The sequence below is a fragment of the Trachypithecus francoisi genome, unplaced genomic scaffold, assembly GCF_009764315.1.
Source record: "Trachypithecus francoisi isolate TF-2019V2 unplaced genomic scaffold, Tfra_2.0 Lachesis_group5, whole genome shotgun sequence".
NCBI lineage: Eukaryota > Metazoa > Chordata > Mammalia > Primates > Cercopithecidae > Trachypithecus > Trachypithecus francoisi.
Genome location: NW_022681470.1, coordinates 91,691,371 through 91,705,765, shown reverse-complemented (window position 1 = coordinate 91,705,765; position 14,395 = coordinate 91,691,371). Strand labels below are relative to the sequence as shown.

At 41.2% G+C, this 14,395-nt stretch overlaps 1 protein-coding gene across 3 annotated transcripts in view; it reads right to left on the bottom strand.

The window, feature by feature from the left end:
• The window catches only part of FCRL2 (Fc receptor like 2), a 31,636-nt gene extending 17,554 nt beyond the window's left edge, over nt 1-14,082 (bottom strand). The window contains exons 1-8 of one of the 3 annotated variants that reach the window (XM_033197327.1): nt 12,379-14,082; nt 11,113-11,133; nt 5,715-5,972; nt 5,173-5,457; nt 3,809-4,096; nt 2,622-2,900; nt 2,246-2,362; nt 858-1,819 (exon numbers count right to left, since the gene is read on the bottom strand). In XM_033197327.1, the coding sequence (XP_033053218.1) occupies nt 1,785-1,819; nt 2,246-2,362; nt 2,622-2,900; nt 3,809-4,096; nt 5,173-5,457; nt 5,715-5,972; nt 11,113-11,133; nt 12,379-12,409 (1,314 nt within the window). In that variant the 5' untranslated portion in view covers nt 12,410-14,082 and the 3' untranslated portion in view covers nt 858-1,784. Of the gene's footprint in view, nt 1-857; nt 1,820-2,245; nt 2,363-2,621; nt 2,901-3,808; nt 4,097-5,172; nt 5,458-5,714; nt 5,973-11,112; nt 11,134-12,378 lie in introns of those variants that run through there. The other 2 variants (XM_033197325.1, XM_033197326.1) reach the window with 2 other exon arrangements.
• Nucleotides 14,083-14,395: the final 313 nt, after the last annotated feature.

Genomic DNA, 14,395 nt, shown 5'->3' with positions numbered 1-14,395 from the left:
AGCACCCAGATTCATAAAGTAAATATTACTTAAAAAAGAGAGATAGACTTTGATACAATAGTGGGGTAATTCAACACTTCACTCTTAGCATTAGACAGATCATTCGAATAGTAAATCAACAAAGAAACATTGAAATTAAACTGCACTTTAGACCAAATAGCCTTAACAGGCATTTATAGAACATTTTGTTTACATTTACAGAATACACACTTTTCTCACTTGTACATGGAACAGTCTCCATAATATACCATATGTTAGGTCACAAAACAAGTCTCAACAAATTATTAAAATCAAAATCATATCAAGTATCTTCTCAGACCACAAGGATATGAAACTAGAAATCAATACCAAGATAAATTTTGAAAACTGCACAAATAAGTGGAAATTAAACAACATGCTCCTAAATAACCATTGGGTCAATGAAGACGTTAAGATGGAAATCAAAAATATCTGAAACAAATTAAAATGGAAATGTAGCATACTAACACCTGTGGGATACAGCAAAAGTAGTGCTAAGAGGAAAGTTTATAGCAATAAACAACTACGTCAAAAAAGTAGAAAGAATTCAAATTAGCAATCTAATGAAGCACCTCAAGGAACTAGAAAACCAAGAACAAACTAAATTAAAAATTAGCAAAAGGAAAGATAACAGAGCAGAACTAAATTAAATAGAAACCAAAAAAAAAAAAAAGTACAAAGGATCAATAAAACAAAAGTTGGTCCTTTGAAAAGATAAACAAAATTGATAAACTGCTAGCTAGACTAAACAAGAAAAGAAGACCCCAATAAACATAATCAGAAATGAAAAAGCAGACATTACAACTGACACCAAATAAAAAAGATCATCAGAGATTATTGCAAATAAACAGGAAAATCTACAGGAGATGGATAAATTCCTGGAAACAGACAATTTACCAAGATTGAATCAGACAGAAATAGAAAACCTGAGTAAACCAATAATGAGTGGCAAGATTGAACCATTAATAATCAGCTTCCTAACAAAGAAAAGTCGAGGACTGGATGGATTTATTGCCAAATTCTACCAAATGTATAAAGAATTAATAGAAATCCTCCTCAAACCATTCCAAAAAAATTGAAGAGAGGGGAATTCTCTCTAACCCATTCTACAAGGATAGAATTACCCTGATACCAAAATCAGACATGAATACAATCAAAAAAGAAAACTACAGGCCAATATCCCTGATGAACATAGACACAAAAATCTTCAACAAAAGATGGAGAGGGGCGCAGGGAGAAAAACCTAACTTCTGAAATCATTTGTTCCATGGAGCATTTACTGATTGCAGAGAGAACACCAAGAGTCTTGTGCTTTTGACAGTGTTTTGGGGTTTGGAGACATAGCAGTTTCGAACTCATGGTGTTGTATGTGGAAATTTTTAATATATGTTTAAAATTCTTTGACAGTTCTCCCATTTAGAGATGAATGAAGTCTGTGCCCTCTCCACTGATACCTGGGCAAGTTTGAAGCACCAGGACATAATAAAATTGCCGTAGAAGTGACACAACATCATACCTTTTGGAATTCATTGATTAAATGTATTGCAGCTTCATTATCACACTTGCTTTTTGGAGCCTGAACCAACATATTAAATGTTTGACTACTTTAAGGTCATCATGCTGTGAGGAAATCCAGGCCATATTGAGAGGCTGCATATATGTGCTCTAGTTGACTCTTAGCTGAAACTGCAAACTATAGCCGGCATCAACGGCCAGACATGTGGGTAAAGATGGCTTCTTATGGTCTATATCATGGATCCAAGAATTCAAGGAGTCATTGCTCTTTTCATAAAGAAGGTGGCTAATAAGAAATGGATAAATAAAAAGAAAAAAGAGCACATTAAACTGTTTGCGTTCCTTTAAATCTGGCTCCTTACTCCATTTTGCTCTGTTGTACATAAGCTAATTATGCCAGTTGAAAATTACTAAATGGCAATTAAGAATTAGACTTTTTAATTTAAAAGTCAAGCATGGAGGGAATGTGTAAATAATTTAATCTCAAGTGACTATGCACGGGGAACAACGACATCATATTGTGTAATTAGCAGTGTGACCACATTGAGCATTGCACAGAGTCCTGCAGAATTGTGAAGCATAAAAAGAAATTACTGGATTTTGGAGCATTTTCTTTTCTTTCTTTCTTTCTTTCTTTTTTTTTAAATTTCAATCTATATCAGTAGTGGAAAGGTCATAGCAAAATATGGAAAATCCAAATAGTAGATACAACCTGATATCTTGTGGAACAAGGAATACAACAGCAAAGCAACACCAGTGAAACCAAGGACACCAAACAGTCCCCAGAGAACTCCGGCTGTCATGAGGTCTCTTCTATGGCCATCAGGTCCTAAGGAAAGAAAGCAGTACTTCAGCCCCAGAGGTTAAAGCCTTGGGCCCTTCATATAAATGCTATATAGGGATGGTAAACACAAATTCATGTAAGAGATCATTGAAGTGAAGTCTGTACTCTTCAGATTGGTGTGGGGAGAAGAGAAGCAACTGGACGCTGAGATCACCTTCCCCCTCTTCACACACAGCAGACATCTCCAGGCTGGTGAGACACAGTCATTGTCATCAAACTTTGTATCCAGGTAACACCTACCCACCTGAGATGGAGACTGGCACTGCCTCACTGTGCTGGGCCCCCAGGCCATTGTCAGCCTCACAGGAGTAGTTTCCAGAATGTTCTGCAGTCAGAGAGAGGTTGAAGGGGGCCCCTCCTCCAGAGGGGGCCGAGCTGTTCCCCAGGGTGACATCCTCATGATAAAATCGGTACAGGATTGGGGGAGAGCCTCTCAGGGCCTCACAGTGAAGCTCCAGCAGGTCCCCCACTGCAGTCTGGGCCCCAGGAGACCTGAGGGTGAGGACGGGGCGAGACACTGGAACTGACAGACACAGAGGGACTATCAGAAAAGATTTGTGATGCTGCAATAGATTCACAAACTGCCATCCTGTAGGCTCAGCAAAGGGCCCGGCCCTGTGGTTGTTGCATACTTTCCATTCTCACATTTCCACTAAAACAGTTAGAGGTAATTTTCTCAACAATATATTTAGATGTTTGAGGGGAATATCAGTTCTGGGTGCTGCCTACAGACACGGTCATCTGCTGTTTTCATCTGATTGTTTTCCTGTGCCCATCCAGTTCCCTTCATATTTCTTTCTTTTTTTCTTTTTTTTGTATCCTATAATTTTTTATTAGGAAATAATTGTGAGATTTCTATATTATAGTTGTTCCTGGGAAAACTGATACATAGGAGCATTTCTAAGCATATATTTAGGTATGTTTGTTCAGCCCAGTTCAGGACTGTAGGACTGGGTTAGAATGGAAACGGCTACTTGATTACACCACCAAGTAATTTTGCACACCAGTAAATCACCAATAACATGGCTCCAAATGTCTCCCTTTGGGTGCAATTTCGGCAAGCTAGAAACACTCTAATCACTTTGAAGGAGATGACATAAAATGAAGTGGGTTGTTACCACTGTGAACCTTTTAGATCCATGACACTCCCTGGCCCAGAGCCCAAAGGTTTCATGTAATAGGTGTTTTATTATCCTCTTTTAGGATTGCAAGAATGCTTTTGCTTCATAATCAATTACAGCCCTCTTTATATTTCCTTCTACAGAAAGAAACAGGTCAGCAGTCTAATCTGCAAGGGTAGCTCATTTTCAAATTGCTTTTGGTTCTCCACAACACTAATCCCTGGGGCCTCCTGAAATTTCCTCAGAACTCCTGTGTACCATGACCTTGGTTTGGGAATTTCTGGAAAATATGAATGAGAGTGTCACTCACTTCTCACAGGGATATTCACCACTTTGCTCTGGATAGACTCATGGCCGTTGTCAGCTCTACAGTAATATTTGCCGGCATCACTCTCCTTCACAGCTGGGATTTCCAGCTCTGCTGACAGGGAATGCTGGGTTTTCATTCCCAGACTGGTTCCTGTGGCCTCTCTGTACCAGGAGAATGTGACATTTCCTGTACCCGCAGTCACTGAGCAGAGCAAGATCAGTTTTTGTCCTTCAGTCACCTGTCCCCCGGGGGTCCAGGTCTCCAAGCTTACGTTAGAGATGGGGATTCCTAGATATATATAAGATAACAGATGAGAACTCTAAGGGAAATCCTGGCGACAGAGTTTGACTGATTCCATTCTCTAATGCAAGGAGTGGGAATGTGGAGATTGTATAGATAATCCATCATAAACATTTCTATGGAGGTAGGGAATCTATAACAATTATCCTTGAGGAATGTGGATAAAGATATTTGTATGTCCTAACCCTGGTCAATTTCATGGGTAGTAATATTTAAAGAATTTGTGATGGATCAGCCACTCTATGGGACAGGAAACTGTTCAATTTTTTGGATGAGTCACAGACACCTGTTGCACAGAATATAGAGGGGCACTGATATCTTCAGTCCTGCCTTGGAAAAGTCATTATTCCTAACCAATAGTCCCAATAATAATTTCTCTATCATTCTTAATTTCAAGGTTCAACCAAATACAACTTCTCCTCTGACCACTCTGCTCATTCATATCTGCTTTTCCTGATGCTTCAGGTAGTACTATATGTTTATATAGATATATAAACATATATATATGTAATCTTTCTTTTTTGTTGTTAAGTAATATTCACTGACCAAGCGTTCATTGACCACTGACTGTATGCCTTGGCATTTAGTAGTGGGTGGGGCACTTCAAAAGGCAAACCACCCTTTATATATACATATATATGTATACATATATATACATATGTATACATATATTTATACGTAGCACCACCTTGTCTTCTAGTAAGTCAGTTTGTGTTGCAATCTCATCATGTGGAGACATTTGGAGAGCCATTAGACAGCAGGTGGTTTGCCTTTTGAAGTGCCCCACCCACTACTAAATGCCAAGGCATACAGTCAGTGATCAATGAAGGCTTGATCAATGAATATTACTTAATTAACAACAAAAAAGAAAGATTATAAAGGGCTTAGTCCGTTTCTGATTCTTATGCAGTAGGAAGCCTGGAGCAATCTGGAGGGGTTTTCTAGGTTAATTTTCACTTTCCTCAAGGACAGTAGTTGAACAAAGAAACAAAAAGACTAGTAGTTCAAGCTGAAGCTACAGCACTCCTATTTTTTTCTCCAGGCTCAGCCTCACTAATACTTGCTTTGCACGTGAATCTGGGATTGGAGGCTCTGTTTTCTGATCCTGTGAGTCACCGTTTCTGCCTCACACCAGTAAGATCCTGTGTCTTCACTCCACATGGCAGGAATCTGGAGCTCCGGGGAGCTGCTCCAGCTTGACCCCAGGACCTGATTTTCTCTGAAGAAGCAGAACTGGAGTTGAACATCCAACCTCTGTGGAGAGAGCTGGGTCTCACATTTCAGGCTCACTGGACCCCCTTCGATGGGCTGGAAGGAGCTGGCTGTCAGCACAGGATGTTGAAAGAGCTCTAGAGAGACGGATCACAATAGTCCCCAAAGCAGTGAGAGCTAAGATTCCTGCTGAAAAGCCCCTGGTAAGAAGCAACCCCAGCAAACTGGACATTCAGAGCCAGACACCTCTCACCCATCATGGCTCCCATGATGGTCGAACCACAAGCACTCCCGTCTATATCTGGCCCATGAGCAACTTTCCCCTACCAAGTACCCACCCTGCTTGCTGCCATGGTCTCTTACCCAGCCCATCCCACAGAAGTGAGAGTTTTACCTTGGACTTTTATCTTTACTATATTTGAAGTTTTATCCCTGAAAATGATGTTTCCTTTGATACTACAGAAATAGCTACCACTGTCACTTAAAACTGCACTTTGGATAAGGAAATCTGAGACTTTTTTGAAAACAGATAACTCTTTGTTATCCTTGTGGTAAGCCATCTTCTGAATTTTCCAGTTCTGCTCTCCCTGGCATTTCAGAACTATACTGTCTCCCTCGAAGACAGAAGAGGGCGCCACAAGGGTCAGCGAATCTGCAAGAGAAGGAGGGAAACTGGATTTGCAATTTCTGCAGAGAACCCAGACAGACTCCATTGGCAGTGAGGTGGTCTCAGGCATAGCCTCTACTTCTTTAGATAAGGTGGAGGTTCCAATCCATGCCTTAATAACTGAGAGTTTCATCCCATGTTTCCTGAGGGGATATCTTAGCTTGTACTGCTATCACAAAATTCCATAAACTGAGTGGCTTATCAATAACAGAGATTTATTTCTCACAGTTCTGGAGGTTGAAAGTCTGAGATCAGGGTGCCAGCATTGTCAGGTTGTGGTGATGGCCATCTTCTAGGCTGCAGACTGCCAACTTTTCGCTCTACACTCACATGGTGGAAAAAGAATCAGCTAACTCTCTGGCCTCTTCTTATAAAAGTGTTAGTCCTATTCATGAGGGTTCCACCCTCATGATCTTATTACCTCCCAAAGGCCCCACCTACAAATACCATCACATTGGGATTAGGTTTTCAACATATGAATTTGAGGGAGATACAAACATTCAGTCTATTGCAGGGGTGTCAAGGTAAACATGGTTTTTTAAATGTTCATGAAGGAGTGTTCTGACAAACTCCTCATCTTCAGCCTTCTCCATCAGTGACACCACACAGGGAAACCATTGCCCTCAGTGGGTACTTCATTTTCTCATGCCCCATGCCTTCATCCAGCCCTCAGAACTCTACACTGTGTTATAAATTCAGGTCCCATGCCCTCTCCTTACCTCACCAGATAAAAACCATCAAGTGGTGTGGATTATTGGGAATAAGCCAGTTACTGAAATAAGATCCAGTATCTTTAATTATCTACTCGAATTCTCTACTCAAATGCTTTCAGAAAATTTTTCTCATCCATTCAGAGAAGTAGAGATTATTTTTAATCCAAGGCTCAGTTCCTAAAGAAGGATCATATAAAGAAAAAAACTATTGCCAAAGACAAATGTCCTCCCCAGAGGTTACTTTCCTTAGATTGATCACAGGTTCTCTAATTTTGACCCTGTCGCTTCATGTATTTATGGTACCAGACTATGTTTTGTGTCTATGACATCTTCATGATATTTTATGATTGTAGTAGGGGATTCTGGCCACAAAGTAAGGAATTAAGTTATATCTCAAATAAAAATCTTCCTTATCACTATTCAATTGTATCATGACTGTCAGATGTGTAGTAGAAGGAAGCAGAAGTCAATAACATAAGAGATGTGATGATTCACAAAATACTACTGCAGAGCTACAGCCAAAAAGCCACAGGAAATCTGTGGCATTTGGAAGTATAATTTTTGGCAAAATGTATGGTTTGCTACTGGCTATTTCAACAGAACCAGAATTACCTGTTGGACGTTGGGGAACAGTCTGATTTTATATGTGTGTGTGTGTGTGTGTGTGTGTGTGTATATATATATAATTAGAAGGGCAGAAAAGGTGGGTTGGAGAAACAATTAACTTAATTCAAGACTTGCGCCCTCCTTTGCAAATGGAAACTAGATCTCATGGAAACTCCACCGTGGGACTTGGAATCAAGCCAACTTTTAAACCACTGGTACAGTCTTCCTCCACAAACAGGAAATATTCCTGTAGAGAACACCTCTGGGGATAGGAAGAGGCATCATGATTAGTGAAGCTGTTGAAAAGGGCATGACAGGCAGCCTCACTGGCTCTGGCTGCCACTGACAAAGTGAGACTTTGATTTGGTCGTTAGGAATTATTCATATCCTCAAACTGCTTGGTAAGAGGCAGACAGCCCCAAGAGCAAGCCAGAGGATGGAGAGCAGTGAGGAGTGGATGATCCTGAGTCCATAATGGCAGACCAGCAAGTGGGAGCAGCAGGGTGAGCCGACTTGCAGCTCCGAGAGGAATCCGCTGGGGAGAGACGCTAAAGCTCGGAGGCCTGGAAGTGAAGATGCAGCCAGAAAGTGTCATCATCACCACCAGGAGATACTGATCGATTTCAGTTCTCACAACATTTAACCTAATGGTGAAGAGCCAGATCACAATGTTTTGAATCCAAGTCTACTATCATTGGCTGTGTGATACTGGACAAAGCACTTTATTCTTTGGACCTTGGTTTTGTAACCAAGTATCCTATTTTTCTAAGAAAAAAAAAGAAGTATTTTTACCTTTTTCATGCAATTATAATTTTTACCTTCTCTCCATCATCCACTCCTTGCACTGAAAGCATATCTAGCTATGTGTTTACTTCAGAGGTTCCAGAGACAGAAACTCGAACCAGGTGCCTCTAGAACTCTCTCCCACCAGAAGCTTGCCTCAATTTACAACCTAGTTCTGCCCACACTGGTGCCAGCCAAATCACTTGACAGATGACATCCAAAGCAAGTCACATAGACTGGCACCACCCCGCTCCCTCCCCTGCAGGCTGTTCACACCAAGTCCCCCTTTAAAAGCCCTTGCCTTCTGCCCCAGAAGTAGAAGTGGTACCCTCAAGGCAGAAGCCTGTACTACTTCCCCTCAGCTAAGTTTTGGAATTAAAAAGTCACTTTCTTTCTACCAGATCTCTCTCTTATTCATTGGACTTTGCAAGTAGTGAGAAGCTGGACCTGTGTTCAGTTACAGTTTCTCATCTAAGAGATGGAACAACAAAGAGCATTTGCCTCTCGGGCTGCCTTAAGGATTCTGTGATAGAAGCACACAATGGTGCTGGCATTTATGGACCACTCAGTGAGCCACAAATCTTCACAACCATAGGGGGGATGTCTTTGTTGCAGAAGCTAATGATGGCTGAAGAGGAATAAGAGGACATCATAACTGCACTTCAAGAGCAACCAAAATAATGGGTTTCAGGTCTGTGAGATGGGGTGGACTTGGGGATACTGAATAAATGAAGGTGACTTGAAGTCAAACCCCCTGAGAGTGATGTCCTACCTATGGAGTAGACATAAGTTGGTCCATAGTTTCATATCAGGAAACTCCAAAGAGTCAGAATAGGGTTTGTGTGAGAGTTTGTATCCACTTGCTTCTAGCATGACTGTGACTGCTCTGATGCCAACCACCTGGCAGTTTGGAGGTCTCAGCAGAAGAGTGCTGGCTCTACACTGGCTGTCATTGTGGTGCAACCTCAAGAGTTCTAATCTGTGTGCACCATTAGCAGAGTGCAAGGAGTCAGAGGTCCTAGAAGGAGAGGGCAACAAGTCTCAAAGCTGACTTGTTCATCCTCAGGGAGTTCCAAATCCTCCAGCAACTGGTTGAGAGTGGCTCTACCTACAGAGGTGCCCAATAGAATCATGCTGACGCCCAGAGAGTACAGAGGAGAACTGCAGCGGAGGGACAATGGTAGGGGGCTGGGAGAACAGAGAAGTTCTCTGTAGAGCAAGTAAATAGGAGCACAAAGATTTAACTCAGAGCAAGATGTACAGGATTGAAGAGTTTTTTCACAAGAATTTCAGTGAAAAATATCTTTACCAGAGCAACAGCAAAAACAAAAAGCAAATGGTATTTCTCAGAGCTTTGCATGCAAGGGCAAGGTTGCAGGTGGTAAGTGCAGTGTATAGGTGGGGCTGAAAAGAGGAAATGGGATAGAAGACTGCGTTGAGGCAATGGATGGGGACAGAAAGACCTTTTCAGCTGCTCTGCTGAATAGCATTTTCAAACCTTGGAAGGGAGTGTATTTCTCAACAGACCAGCAATTTTTCCCTGGAGACAAGACTGGGGTTCAGAGGCCAAGTGACTGCGCCAGCCTGCATAGCAGGTACGTAGCAAAGCCATGATTTCAGTTTGGTCTTTCTGGCTATATAAGTCCTGCTCTTTCCAGTACGTCATGCTGAACTAAGTTCTCTCTTACTCTCTTTAAAAAGAAAAGATCTCAAACTTCTGAAGAACATCTCAGTTTTCTGAGAAACTCTTGCTAAAGGAAAGGAAAGAGAATGAAGTGGCTGTTGCCCTGTTCTCTGAACGGTTGTAGGTGATTCACTTCAGGGAGCCTGCTGCCTTGGCATGATTCCACTAATGGTCAGAAACCTCCTGAGTATTGATAAAGGTTTCCTCTAATTTCCATCCAGACAGATAGTGGAGGGATGGGTATCACAGGATGGGACTCCGGGACCGTATGTGGGACTGAATGAATGCAAGAGACCAAACTTTCTCCTGAGCAAGCTCCAGGTAGGACCCTTGAATGTCTCCCTGGACACTCCTGTTCCATTCAAGGTGAGACCGGGATCTGCTTTTCCCCACACTGTTCCTTAGAGCCAAAAGAGCCCCTTCCACTTGGTAGCCAGCATTCAATGGGCAAGGGAACAATTCTCCCTTTCTTTAGATTTTGTCTTGGCTCATGTGAAGATTCTGTATATAGAATAGAATATTTTTCCCATTGACTTTCTTCACTGAGCACAGATTTAATTCAGAAAGAGTGAAATAAAATTATCTTTATTTCACTCTTTATGATTAGAACAGTAATACATGTATTTTTTAAAAATCAAAACTAAATACTAATTCTAGAGCAGGGGTTGGCAAATTGTGGCCTGTGAGCTGGCCAACACTGTTTTGGTAAATGAAATGTTATTGGAACACTGACATCCTCATTCATTTACATATGGTCTATAGTTGTTTTCCTGCTACCACAGCAATGGCATTGAGTAATTATGGCACACACCTGAAAAGCTTAGCCTATTTACTCTCTTGCCTTTTACAGGAAAAGCTTGCTGACTCCTGAGCTAGAGCTAGAGAAGCAATGAGGACACATGTTTATTCTGACCCTGCAGAAGTTTGTAGTTCTGACATATTCCTCTATAAATAACTGTTTTAAGAGCTGTGAAAACATTCAGCATTTAGCCAGACAATAATGAGGTATTATGGTCCTATGGGCAGGAAAGCAGTTCTCTCCAAATTGTTCTTCTCTTCAATCTGCATGCTTTCTTTCAGATGTTACTGCCTTCTTAAAACCAGGCTTTTAAAGAAGAGGCAAGCATACAGGGTTTTGAGAAGGCTAGGTGGTACCTGGTCACTCAGACATGCAAATGGTGTTGGAAACAGGTTGCGTGACCTCAGAATATGTCAGCCTAGAAGGCAGTAATATTAGGACATCTTCACAGGCTTTCCAGAGCCACCTCTATAGAATCCTGGGGTAGCTGGGTGACTGATATGCCAGAGACCAAGAACAACAAAGACAAGGAGGACTCACCTGCCTGTTCAGTGACTGCAGCTGTGAGGAGATCAAAAGCCAGAGATTAGCACACAGCACTTGCCCTCATAATTTATAAATTTACATTACTGTGGTAAATTGCTCAAAAACTTCTTTCCATTTTTCCTTTCTTTTCTATTTCCCTGATCTTTCATTACTAATAATTCAATCTCCTTTGAGCACACATCTAACTCATTAATTGTAGTCACAAGGCAAGTTGCAAACCCAATGCTTGACTAAAGGGATTGTCGAGAATACCCACGTTGGATATTTAGTGACTCTCCTTGATTTCATTTTCCTTCCACCATCCCCACCATTCTGTCTCACACTCAGACTTTTCAAGTAGTAGATAGACATGACAACATGATCACAAAGGGCTCATCAAGAAACATACACTGTGAGAGTTCCAAGAAATCAATAAATCAGTCTCTTTCCTGTGGTCATATTTCATGTTAGAGCCCTTTTATTCCAATAACAAATATTTATTTAGTGCTTACACAGCATAGGGAAAGGAATCTTATTTACTCTCTCACCCAGGCTGGAGTACAATGGCACAATCTTGGCTCACCACAACCTCCACCTCCCAGGTTCAAGCAATTCTCCTGCCTCAGCTTCCCAAGTAGCTAGAATTACTGGTGCCTGCCACCACACCCAACTAATTTTTGTATTTCTAGTAGAGATGAGGTTTCACCATGATGGCCAGGGTGGTCTCGAACTCCTGACCTCAGGTGATCCACCTGCCTTGGCCTCCCAAAATGCTTGGATTACAGGTGTGAGCCTCCGCACCCAGCCAGGAATCTTACTTTCTAGCAGCAGCTGTCATGTCCCTCATGGTCCACGATTAAACAGAGGAGTATTAGCAAGGGGTCTCATTGCATCTGCTGAACCCAAATCTTACAGATAACAATTGAATAATCGGTGTTCATGGAGGAGAAGGGCAGTGCTAAATGCTAATATTATGAACATTTTACTATGAGAATATTATATTACTCAATGAGATCTAAGATATCAAAATAGCAATTCATGACCAGCAAATGGTAAAGTGGTCCACCTTGAACATTAAGCATTGTGCTTAACGCTTAATGGATGTGCTGCAATTTCACTGTCCTCAGCCTACTTCTTTGCATCTGCCTCTGAAGCCCAAGCTGCAGGCAAAACCTGAGCATCCCCACCAGTCCCTGGGCTCTGATAAAACCTCCGACCTTTCGGGAGCAGTAGACCTCATTCTGTTGCCACCTCACTTCTCAGTCAAATTATCGAACTCACCAAAGATGACCAGCAATGACCACAGCAGCATGAGGACCTAATCCAGCTATTTGAAAGGAGATGTACTCTTCGCCGCCAACTGGAGCCTCTGAGCAGGCGATGAAATGTGCTTTTCAGAACAGGTTTTGTATAATTAGCAAAAAAGGAAGTAGAATAGTGCCACAATGTTCAACCATTATCTTTGTCCTGGAAGGGCTAAAACAATTGTAGCTGATCCTCTCAATGCCAGAGAAATTTTGTATCTTGACACTCATGATAATATCTGGCATTTACATATGGGTTGTAGTGAGTCAGACACAATTCTAAGTGCCTCGTGCTTACAAAGTTATTTATTACCTTCAGCAAGTTACTGAAGTTGGCACTATCCCGTTTCACATGATTGAGGAAATTGAGGCATTAGTAAAAGTAAGTGTCTTAGTCCACTGGGGCTGCTCTAAAGAATACCTTAGAGTGAGTAATTTATAAACAACATAAGTTTATCACTCATAGTTCAAGAGGCTGGGAGGTTTAAGATCAAGGCACCAGTAGATTCAGTGTCTGATGAGAGCCTATTTCTCATAGATGGTGACTTCTATGTGTCTTCACATGATGGAAGGGGCGAACAAGCTCCCTCAAGCCTCTTTTACAAGGACACTAATCCCTTTCGTAAGAGTTCCACCCTCATGACCCCTAAAGGGTCATGTAATAAAAGGTGGATACGTTTTATTACTATTGTATTGAGGATTAAGTATCAACATAAGAATTTTGCCAGGACACAAACATTCAGACCACAGCAGCAAGTGAAATGACCGAGATCAGCATAGTCAATTTCTAGTAGTAACAGATCTGGGATTCAAACCCAGGCAGCCCAGTTCCACAGTCTAGCTCTTAAACATTGTACCCTATTATCTTAGTATATTGCTTCTCAATGTTCTTAAAATAATAAGACCATTGTTTCAATAGCTCATATTTCTTAAGTAAAATTTTTCTTAGTCAATCGCTGACTTTCTAGAATGAGATTTTACTAAACTTCAAAACACTTGCACTATATTGCTGAAAACATTGCTATCTTTCTAATCTGTAATCAAAATATTGCCTATTTTTAAACTGCATTGCTTTTTGTACCCCAGGCTGATCCTAATATAGTTATCTCACACAAAGCAAAGCATGTGTTACGTCAACACCTATTATCACGCTCACTTTGATCAGATGTAGTCCTAGTGGATGTTGTCTCATAAATGAACCTTATGCAGGATGAAACTCTAAACCACAGAATCACAGGTGCTTATAAATAAGGGACTGACGGAAAATATTCATAGACTCAGTGTTACCTGTTCAGGTACTTAACATTCACCTGAATACTTAACATTGAATTGTTAACAATTGAATATTTAACATTTTATATTATCATAGTTTTACTTTGAGAAATGCTAATATTTATATGTGATGGTCATTAAAGCCTTGCTTATAATAATGTTAAAAGAAAATACTAAAAATATCTCACAAGGAGAGATGTATGTTAAAAATAAGTTACATGTCAAAATACTGTGGAGAACCAAACAGCTGTTAAAATAATTCTGTGGAATAATATTTAATAGCAAGATGTCTAGGATATATGATTACAAAAAAAAGTGGGCCGGGTGCGGTGGCTCACACCTGTAATCCCAGCACTTTGAGAGGCTGAGGCGGGTGGATCACGAGGTCAGGAGATCAAGATCATCCTGGCTAACACGGTGAAATCCTGCCTCTACTAAAAATACAAAAAATTAGCCAGATGTGGTGGCGGGCACCTGTCGTCCCAGCTACTCGGGAGGCTGAGGTAGGAGAATGGCGTGAACCCAGGAGGCAGAGCTTGCAGTGAGCCAGGATTGCGCCACTGCACTTCAGCCTGGGCAACAGAGCGAGACTCTGTCTCAAAAAAAAAAAAAGAAAAAGAAAAAGATAAAAGGAAAAAGTGACTGCAGAGTACACTTTATCTGCTGCACATCATCCCCCGCTCTCCAATAAAAAGTGTCTGAGACAATTAGCAACACAGAGT